Source organism: Eublepharis macularius, chromosome 2 (assembly GCF_028583425.1).
Source record: "Eublepharis macularius isolate TG4126 chromosome 2, MPM_Emac_v1.0, whole genome shotgun sequence".
Classification (NCBI taxonomy): domain Eukaryota; kingdom Metazoa; phylum Chordata; class Lepidosauria; order Squamata; family Eublepharidae; genus Eublepharis; species Eublepharis macularius.
In genome coordinates, this window is record NC_072791.1 from 200,863,712 (window position 1) to 200,874,832 (window position 11,121).

At 41.7% G+C, this 11,121-nt stretch overlaps 1 protein-coding gene across 1 annotated transcript in view; it reads right to left on the bottom strand.

Annotated features, from left to right (window-relative positions):
* Positions 1-10,348, bottom strand: part of OLA1 (Obg like ATPase 1) — a 112,707-nt gene extending 102,359 nt beyond the window's left edge. The window contains exons 1-4 of the mRNA XM_054972578.1: positions 10,237-10,348; positions 8,822-8,922; positions 4,221-4,364; positions 1,233-1,360 (exon numbers count right to left, since the gene is read on the bottom strand). Of these exons, the coding sequence (XP_054828553.1) occupies positions 1,233-1,360; positions 4,221-4,364; positions 8,822-8,922 (373 nt within the window). The 5' untranslated portion in view covers positions 10,237-10,348. The remainder of the gene's footprint in view (positions 1-1,232; positions 1,361-4,220; positions 4,365-8,821; positions 8,923-10,236) is intronic.
* Positions 10,349-11,121: the final 773 nt, after the last annotated feature.

An 11,121-nucleotide genomic window follows, 5' to 3' on the forward strand; every position in this document is an offset into this window, starting at 1 on the left:
AGGAAAAATATTCGTGTATTCGCATAACTTTTTCAACTTAGCAATGGCACGTGTCTTGAGATATTATTCATCAGCAAGATTACGCTGGGCTTGGGTCTGGCTAAAGCAGCAAATGCTTACTTTATTTTGACCCGGTATGAGAGTGCAAGAAGAATCGATATATTATCTGCGACACTTGTACTGACTTATTGGCTCCCATAGAGAAAATAAGATATAAAACAACCATCATTTTGTAAGTAATGCTACACTTCAACATTACGTTTTTCAAAAGAAAAGAACAGATGATAGCCTAAAACAAGATTTCAAAAACCATTCTCATGGAAGACTTCAGGAAAAGCTGACTCGACAAAGTAATTTTATTGTTTCATTGTTTTACAATGTCGCCCATCTTGCAAAAACAGTTTTGTAGCTATTGCTGTTAAGTTTAGTAGAACTATGTAATTTTTATATTCTTGGGAGAGGGTAAATAAAACTGAATAAATTATTCAATGATGCTAGATTGGTAAACATAAACTGTGAATCACACATCTCCAGTACTACTGATTGGGCAGAACTCCCTACAACGAGTCCAGCCTCTATGATTCTGTCTTCAGCTAAAAAGGTCAAAATGAGATCGGAGTCACCAATATCCACTTGTTGCTGTCAGAGAACTTCAACTTTCTCTAGTCAAAATAAAAATCAATATGCATACATTGGACTAGATCCAACAACTCCCTTCCCATGGAGCAAGACTCCGCATGTAATAGACAGAAGTAAATTGATTAAATCATGTATGTTTAGCAAAATAGTACAAAACGCTGCCCTCAAAGTATAAACAAAGCAAAAATGTGTCCGTAGCAAACTAAAGCTCCCACTAAATATCATCAGAACATTCTACTTACTGGTATGTATCCAATCATCCACTTAATTTTCAGAATGGGGCTGTCCCACTTCCCCTCCACACTGCAGACCACCGAAACCCCCTCAAGACCGCATAGGGGGCAAACAGGGAGGAGAGAATCAGAGGAAATCACTGGCCCCTCCCCCAAAACCTCAAGGGTCATTGAATTGTCAGAACTGCATGATGGGATGTGTACCATTTACAGGTAAGATTAGTTTTCTCTGGGAAGAAAACTAATTTTTTCACTATAAACAGTCAGTCATTATAAATGCTCTATTTCTTTGTTCATACATAAGAAAAAAGAAACACCAGGTTTAAATTATATTAACATAAAATGATTTGGTTTACATACGCAGTAGATGAAAGATCCCGTCACAGGCACTAATGTGCGACAAAAAAGCATTTCCTAGACCCTGCCCAGCATGAGCTCCTTTCACAAGGCCAGCAATATCCACGGTATTCAGGAATGCTGGAATTTTGCTGAAAGATATAATTCAAGGTTTTAGTGACAAGCAACTATATAGGTCATAACAATTGAGATTGGGGATGTTGTTTTTAATATGATTGCATATTTGCAATATTGTCAAGGATATCATCTCTTTTAAAAAGTCAACTAATTAAGTAAGCCTGGTAAAAGTGAAAGGTATGTCTCTACAAACGACCGTAGTTAGTTTTCAGTTTAAGCTGTTCTTTTCTGTCTCAATACTAAACTTCATGAAATACTAAAAATCTATGCTTTTGCCAGTCATGGCTGTGGATACATGGGATTTGGATAATTTGTTGTTAGTATCAGGACATCATACTTATAGTTACATACACCCAAATAATTTTGAAGCAAGCGGACAAAATAAAAAACTAAAACAGCATAAAAATACTAGAACAATATGTAGTTTTTATCTGGTGTTCAGCTCTCTATATAGCTCTCTTATGGTTCCTGTCCAGTGTTCAGGCTAAGAAAAGTTATTAAGTAAAGAACAGATAAGCCCAAAAGAATTGTTGAGGCAGTTTTTAACCCAGAAACTTGAAAACAGTGATCTATGAAAGATCTTTTTTTATTTCAGAACAGGAGCAGACTTAGAATAAACAAAAATTCACAAAGAGAGAGATACATAGAAATACATACATACACAAGGTTTCACAGCTGTGGACCCACAACTCTGTCAACTTAACAAGCTGACAAATATAAAGTGCTGTAAACATTTTCAGCACACATTAAATACTTTTCACAAACAAAAGAACTATGATTTAAGGACAGTGATAACTCACACAGATACTTTATCTCTTGAGTTCAGATCAAAACTGTGAGATCATCATTCCTGGTTTTATCTAACCACATTATTTGTTTGATTAGAACTCTGCATCTCTTGTTTAGGACAGAACAGGAAATTTGCAATCTCTGGTGTTATATGTGACAAGCATTTTACCAGATAAAGAACATGATACGATATACAACAATGAACATGATACAGAAATTAGGACATTACTGTAAGTCAGGCCTCATCCCAACAAATCCTGAATATAAAGGGGAGTTTGTGTACATTGGGACCTTGGATGTAATATAGCCCTGAATTCTTCAAGCAAGCAAGGAAGGAAGGATGAGCTGTATAAAACACTGTAGTTTGTGTGTTATTCTCTAGACACAAACTTTGCCTCCTTACCCATGTGTTTGTGTGTCTTCCCTTCACAGTGGGTTCTCACATGAAGCAAGACTTCTTGCAATTGGCTATTTTTGTACAGTATTTGCAATGAAAAAACTCTAACATTTTAAAAATGGAGAATACAACCAAAACTTCAGATTAAAAATGTTTTTCGTTATGATTTTTAAATGTTGGGAACTGTTCCGGTTATCTTCATCAAGGGGAACATCCTTGAAATACCTATTGCTGGAGAAATGTAGGCTATTCACTGGGGTGGTGATCCCTTATTTTCACAATCTTGAATTTAACAAGCATGAGTTAACTTCTTTGCAATTCAGCAATAAAGCAAACCACCCATTTGTTTGCAAGAATGATTTGAAGCAAGAGGAAGAAAGTACATGATTTAGAGCCCAAAGTCTGGCACAGCATCCAGTAAATGAAGCCGCAATTCATTTCTAAGCACACTTACTAAGCATTAAACCCCATCAATTGCAGTGGGGCTTACTTGTGAGCAAACATGCTTAGGATTTACACTGCACATTCTCCATACAAAAAACAGGCAAGATGAACAGGCACCACTAAACACCACATTGGCAAAAGTTGGAAGTCACAAGACACAGCGAGAGTTTCTTCTTCAGAGAAAGACTGGACAGCTCTATAAAACCCACAGTTAAAAAAATAGGAAACGGAAGGAAGTGAGACAAATGGATGGGCAAAGGAAATGGATGGCCCAAACAACTACAGTGAAGAAGATGAAAGAGAAGTGTGTGTTTAAGGACTAAACGAAACATGGCCACCATTCACGTGTCTGTCCCATTCATATATAAAGCAAAGGTAAGCAGTAAAAGCATATGGAAAAAGTGTACTGAACCCTCTCTCACTTTACCACCCTAAAGCTGGCTGTGTCAAACACTTTTCTCCCTTCCTGGCTCCAATACAGGAGGAGAGCTGGGGACAGAAAAAAGTGGCTACAGCAACGAACTCAGGTTGGGAGGAAGAGTCCAGCATCCTCTCCTGCATATTCTGTTTGCCCTTAAAGACCTTTACAAGTGAGTAGGGCAGGGAGGTGAAAAGAAGCACATGTCCACCACCACCACCACATCTAGTTTTACCCTAAAACTAGAGGAGCCAACTGTTGATGTCTAAACTTGAGGGATTCACCATTGGACATGAACTGTTCTGTCTAAACCATCAAGATACAGGCATTGATCCCAACCAGTGTGAGGGAAATCGCACTAAAGAAAGCCAACTCCCCTCTCCTGATGCAGCCCATGGACCCACCCCAAAATTGTGCTCCTGTAGGTCAAGGGGCTCCAGTCGACCTAGTGGGGGACAAAATGGGGTACGGCAATGAGGGTGGGGAATCAGCATCGCCTTACTCTGTTCTGCCAAAGGAAACATCATTCCAGCAGGAGGACACCTGTCACACTAACAAAGCAGCAGCTTAGGATCCAAGCCATGACTGCAAAGTATTTCATGAGATCAACTTTTGAGGCAGGCTTATAAACAACAATTCATCAGTTTTAAGCCCTTCCTCAGACTTTATTGCTGAAAGGTAACCCAAGTTTTGAGAGTTTCTCAAGTATTAAAGACACTCCAACATGCTTAAAGGTTCTGAAGAACAGATTAGGCAGTGCAGAAATTTTGGCTATTGGGCATTATTCATATTAAGCAGCTTAAATTATTGTGGAGGAAACAATTACCTTGGTGGCTTATGGTACTGGCAAAGGAAGTCAAATCTGTCGTCTGGCACGGGTACTCTGCTCTCATTTGGATCGATAGTGCAGAAGGGGAAATTCTCTGCAGCAGCTTGACTCTTGGTTAACACGTTGAAAAATGTAGATTTCCTTATTTTGAAAAACAGAGAGTTGTATTTGAGATCTGCTTACCCCATATATGCAACATCACAAAGCTTAAACCAACTGCAGCTGGACATGGAGCAGCGCCACTCCCTAGGTTTTGTATTTTTTGATCATAGATCAAGGCTTAGTTCAAGTATGGAACATCAAGCTGCAGGAAATTTGGGATGGAATGCTCCCTGGAGCCCTTTGCCTCCCTTAAGCAGGCTCCAAATCCTCAATTTACAAGAGATCAGAAATGGGTTGGGAGATGACTAGGACATCATGATAAAGCAGACTTACAGCAAACTTGCTTAAGAGGTTGCAGGGATGGTAGCAAAAGAAAGTTCTTTTCCATCACCATGGCATCAACAGAACCTCATCCAGCAAAATTGTGTAAAGTGGTTTATGTTCTATTAACATTTAAATCTGGAACACTCAAAGAGGTAGATGAATTGGTTGATTTCTACAACACTCCTTTGCTGGTTAAATTTCGCTCATTTGTTCTGTCTTGGACAGCAGGTTTAAAACAGTTCTCATGCCCAACTTGTCCAGAAGCATTCTGTTGTCAGAATTGCATAGAGATGTCCCGACATCTCCCTGACTGATGGGCCTTTGTGCTGTCAAGGCCACCAGGTGAAAATGTTAAGGAAAAAATCCTATAAAAATCTTGCCAAGATAAGATTAGAATTCCTTCAGATAGAATTAAAAATACATCTTTTGAAGAACGTGTTTTTTTCCCCTGAAATCCCTCAATGGAGCAACAGTAAAATTTATACGGAGTAAGTTTTCCTTCTGTCAAGTGATGATATAAGCCAATTACACAGTGCTGTTAAATTTGCTGTTTTCAGACAAAGCAACAGAGCAACTTCAGGCATACATGAACGACACTTCTTACCTTGACCCATTTCAGTCAGGTTTTAGGCCTGTTTTCAGAGGCCTGTTTTTCTCACACTGCTGGAGGATCTTAACATTTTGATGGATACAGATGTACCCTCCAGATTTTATTAGATCACACCATATTTCATATATAGACTAGAAAAAGAAATGGGGTTATGGGCAGAGCGCTCCTTCAGTTTTAAATCTTTTTTTTGTCCAACAGGATGGACACATTGAATCTGTTGCCTAGAGTCTACTTGATACTGTACTTCAAGGTTTTATTTGACAGTCACTGTGATGTAGTGGTTAGAGTGTCAGAATAGGATCTGGGCAACCAAAGTTTGGATCTCCACTCTGCCATGGAAGCTTGCTGAGTAAACTTTGGCTAGCCACACACCTTCAGTCTAACTACCCTACAGTTGCTATGCAGACAAAATGGAGGAAAGGAGAACAGTGTAAGCTACTTTGGGTTCCCATTGGGGAGAAAGGTGGGATAAAAACGAAGTAAATAAATAAATATAATATGCCTTTGAACTACCCAGAGCATTTGGGAACAGTGTCATCAATATGCTAATCACACCCAACTGAGCACTATGTATCTTTAATAAAGCCTCCACAGGAATGACTACCTTCGCTTGGATGCTGCGGTCAGGCAGACTGGGAGAACAACCTGAAACTGAATCCAAACTAGGAGATGATGCTTATCAGGACAGCTCACATCCCAGAGTGGACTGATTTACCAATCGTTAGCATTTAAAACTGACCTTACCCCAGTGTGTGAAAAGTTGGGGGGCATTGCTAGACTTTCAACTGCAGTTTGATAAATAGGAGCGGGCAGCTGCAAGGAATACTATTCTTCAACCAGGCCGAATAATGAGACTATCTTCCCTTCTCAGCTCAGCCGATCCAACCATGCTGGTCTATACTACTGCCACCTCACAGCTGGATTTTGGTAGCACGCTCTACAGCATGTTATAGAGGCAAACCAGAAACTTCAGCTGATACTTAAGTCAACAGAGCACCTGTTCAACAGAATAAGCAAGTTTGAGCATATTACTCTAATCTTAAATCAGCTGTACCATCTATAATTTGTTTCTGAGTTCAATTCAAAATGTTGGTTGTTCCCTATAAAGCCCTTTAGAACTTGAAGCCCATATATCCGAGGGACTACTTCTCCTAGTATAGGACCAAGCCTGCTCACAAATAAGCCCCTCTCTTTGGGAAGTTTGGGCTAGCTTTAGTAAGTAAAAGGGCAGGCACTTTCTGCTATAGCTCCACAACTGTAGAACAGTATCCAAGAACAGATCCTTTACAAAGCTTGTAAGGCATGTTTTTTTAACCAGGGTGGGTGGGCTTGCTTTATTATGTTGTTTTGAGATCCGTGCAACTTTGTTGTTGCTCTGGTAAAAAATCAATTAAGTGGTTTAAATAAATAATAAAATGGCTTTTATTTATTTATTATCATTAAGGAGATGTTAATGATGCAGGTGGTTTATGATTTGTGGTCTGGTCTAAGAATTTCAGGTTATGCAATGTTATTGGAGTCTATCTGTAAAACTGGTTTTTAAGCCATTGCTGTTAGCTGCTTTGAGCACTACATTAAAATAAAAAAAATTTATAACTAAACAGGGAAAAAGACTGAAAACTGCACATTAAAAACAATGTTTAATCTGAGCCACCATAATTTTAAAGTTTTCATAAACCACTTTACAAACTGGCTGTACCATTCTTGCATGTTCACATATTCAACAGATAATAAACACCTGCTTAGTAAAATACCTAGACTTCAAAGCCCTTCAGTAACTCCTCTTAATATTCCTTAATTTAACAACATAATTCCCGTGAGATTAGTGTAATTGAATGATCATGTTTACAGAATCAAAGAATTTGATTTTAAAGTTATGTAGTTAACTGTAATGTAACTATATCAAATAAGTGTTATGAGTAGCAAGATCATGTGATTACAATTTCATGACAGCATGTGACTTGTGATCACTACATCACTATGGCAACTGTTTCAACAGAATTAGCTATCACAGAAGTTTCGATGTTAACATCAACTGACTGCAATCCATCTCAATGTCATTCTCATTTTAAGATACAATAAGCTTAAATTCTCTTTTGCATTAAAATTTAAGACATTTCTTTCCCCCAATAATCTTCTGGTACCTTGCTCCCTATATTTAAAATGAACCACTCTGCTTTTATTAGTGCAATACTAAACAGAGTTATACTCTACTAAGTCAACTAAAATTAATGTGGCTTAAAATGGTCTCACTCTGTTTATGATTGCATCATACTTTCTTCTTCTACCACTGCAATCCTATGCAGAATTACTGACATATAAGCCTATTGATTTCAGTAAGGATAAATGGAATAACTTGGCATAGGATTGCAGTATAAGTGTTTCTTCAAGACTTTCTTCTTTAGCAAAGCTTTTCTCCTTCGTTCAAATTACTTCTATTAATACCTATCTATTCTCTATACCAGTGGTACTCACTCTGTGGCTCACAAAGCGACATTCTCAATCACTCTCAACCAAAACAGCCATGTTTACTTCTATCTCTTGCATGAAGTCTGTGCCTCAGAGAATCTTGCAGTTTACCCATTCTGCCAGCTTCAACTACCAACTCCAATAACCACTGGTCATGGGCCTTGCCCACTTTAGTGAAACATGAGGCGTGTGCCTCACTGGCTAACAGCGCTCAGAGGAGCCACAGGTGGCTCCGCAGCCAATGAATGAGTATCACTTCTTTCTAATATTTATTTATCATTCCATCCCTCCACCCAACACAAACTTCAAACATACTGGCCAGAGACTGCAACTAGGTTCGCAAAACATCGAATTCATTCCTGGCTCTAAATGTTTCACTACAATTAAGATTAACAATGTCCAGCATTCTCACATAATTGCTTCTCTCCAGCATTTATTTTAGTAGACAACAGGAAAAGATGCTGATAGTCTGATAACAACAGTTCCTTAACTCTTTGCCCCTCTGTACACATCTTTCAAAACTTACTATTGCCCGCTGTGTATGGATCAGTCACAAACATAAATATATCAGTTAGTGTGCTTTGCAATGCAACACTGTTCCTTACTCCTTAATATTTGTTCTCTGCAGTTTTCTTTATAACAAAATGAATTAAACAGAGGCTGCTTCCTTCCACGCATATTTCCACCCAGAGAATCCATATGCAATATAAGCTCATATTGCTTTTATTAACAAAGATCAACTGTATGATGCAAGTAATTTTGAAAAAAATGTTCAAACTATTTGTACTGAATTCATTAAAATAATTTAATGTGTTGTAATTTATCCATAATGGTATTAAGTCAGATTATCTGCTGTTTTAAAATTACAAAAACAAGCAATGCTGGCCCTCTAGGTTTCTTCAGTCACAAAATAGGCAGTTTAGTACATCTTTGAAACATTTATGAATCATCTTATGCAAGTAAAACATAAGCATACATCTGATCTCACTGCAATGGTTATAGACTACAGCACAAGTCTTCTTTGATTTATTCGGGAGGACCTGCTACCTTTAAAAGGATGACAAAGCAAAGTTTACTTCCATTAGTCACCTACCCAACATTTGGCAACCCAACAATGCCAATTTTCAGAGATGTCCCAAATCGCCCAATGATTGGATGTGGTTTAATTCCATCACCTCCCTTTTTAGGGGGCATCTGAAAGAGGAGAAAAACACACACACAGGTAACACAGAGCAGTTTAAATCTCCCTCCCAGGGCACCACAGTCCATCTTGAGAAATAACAAGGGACACAAACGTTTCCTTTCTCAAATACCGTTTTAGGTGCCATCATAGCTACACATAACAAGGAAGGAGGGGACCCTCTGGGGTTTCCTAGAGGTGACAAGGAGGAGGGAAAGGGCCAGCCAGCAGTCAGGCACCCATCTGTGCATGACAATTTTCCTGCACCCCATCTCGGAGGAAGCTGGATTTGACTGCTGCAGTTTCTGCAAAGCCCCCTGGAATGGCAGAGCTAAAAATAATCAGCTCAGAGCCCAAGAAAGGACTGGAATTCAGCACCCACTACCGGTGCCCCTGGTCGGCTGCTCCACTTCCCAGCCTGACCACAGCGGCTCTGAGTGGCAGCCAGTGGGAGACCTTCCCAGGCAGTCAAACGAGCAGGCGGGAGAGCAGCCCGGAGCAGGGCAGGACAGAGTCAATGAGGAAGAGAAGGGGTAGTTCTTGCACCCCAAAATCATCAGCTGGGAGCAAGGTCGCTTTCCATGCCAACAAGAGTGGCAAATCCTTCCGCTCCACCCTCCATGCATTTCACCCGAAGCACCCCCCCCCCCATCCCAGCAGAGTCCCGACAACAAGCCTCCCTTGCAAGGGACACCCCTATCCTGCATCTACAGCCTGCTCACGCTCCTTACAAGCCTCAGCCCCAGCAACACCCCTTCCTCCAAGCTAAGGTTGCCAACCTCCAGGTGGTAGCTGGAGACCTCCCGGAATCACAACTGACCGCAGAGATCAGTCCCCCCTGGAGAAAATGGCTGCTCTGAAGAGTGGCCCCCTCCCAAACCCCACCCTCTCCAGGCTGCACCTCCAAAATTTCCAACCCGAAGCTGGCAGCCCTATGATGCGCCCCTGGGAAGGGAGGTGGGCGCAGCCGGGCAGATACCGATAGACCTGGGGAGGAGGGAGGAGAATGCGGCCGGCAGGTCTGCTCCAGCCGGGCTCTGGGTGCCACCTTGCCGGAGAGCCGCAGTAAAAACCAGCAGGCCTCTCCACCTGCCTCTCTCACACCGCCCCTTCACCCCAAGCCATGGGCGGCGTCGCTTCTCCCCTCACCCCCCATGGAAGGCAGGCGGAGGCGCCCTCTTCGCCCTAGGCAAGGCAGGGGGACAAGTGGCCGCGCCAGGCCTCCTCCGCCAGCCCCACACGCGTCTCCCCTTCCTTCTTTTTCTCCCCCCCCCATAACAACCCCCCCCCCCTCTTCCCCGCCTCGCAAACAGAGCGAGCGATCCCACCTTGGCGGCGGAGGAGAGGGGATGAGAGGGGCGCTCTGCCCGGGAGGCGGCGACGCGGAACCCCTCGCTGGCGGACACGCTACCGCCCAGGCAGGAGCAGCCGGCGGAACAGGCGGGACGCGCTTCCCCTTGGGCGGGGACTGGCGGAGGGGAAAGGTTAGCGAAAGAAGAGGGAGGGAGGGATGTGGATGCTGCGCGGGGAGGGAGGGAGCCCCGCGTACCTGCGCGCGGCGAGGGGCGCCTGGCCTGGCCTCTCCCCCCTACCCCAGTTGTTGCACCTTTTCCGTAGCAGGAGGTCCGACGCGCTTCTCAGCCAGCTGAGGCGAAAGCGCCTGCCGCAATGAAGCTGAGGTGTCTATGGCCAATTGTGTAACTCAGTTAAAACCGCCAAAAGGGATGCCTCGAGGTTGCATTTGGGGCCCCCTTTTTAATTACATATAAATGATATGGTAGAATACTTGTGGGGAATCCCATTTTTCCCCAGTAAGGGTAGAGGGAAAGGATATTTCAGTTTAATTTCCCATACTCCCATTGGACTTCAAAAGCTGCTAAGGCAGTTTGGCTTCAACTATGAAAGAAACCTACTTAATGTGAATTAGGATAAAACTAAGGTGTTTTCTGGTAGAAGACCACACCAATACCCCCATTTTTAAAAAAATCTTTAATGCAGAGGTGCTCTGAAGTTGTTTTAAATTTGATCAGTGGAATTCTGTGCCGCTGTGTTGATATTTATAATTGTATTTTAACTGTGTATATACAGTTTATAATTGTGTTTTAACAGCCCAGGGGGGGACTGATCTCTGTGGCTGGCTGTGTAAATTGGATGTTTTTAGAATTGTTAACTATAATAACTGTTTTATACATTTTAACCTTTATGTATTTTGT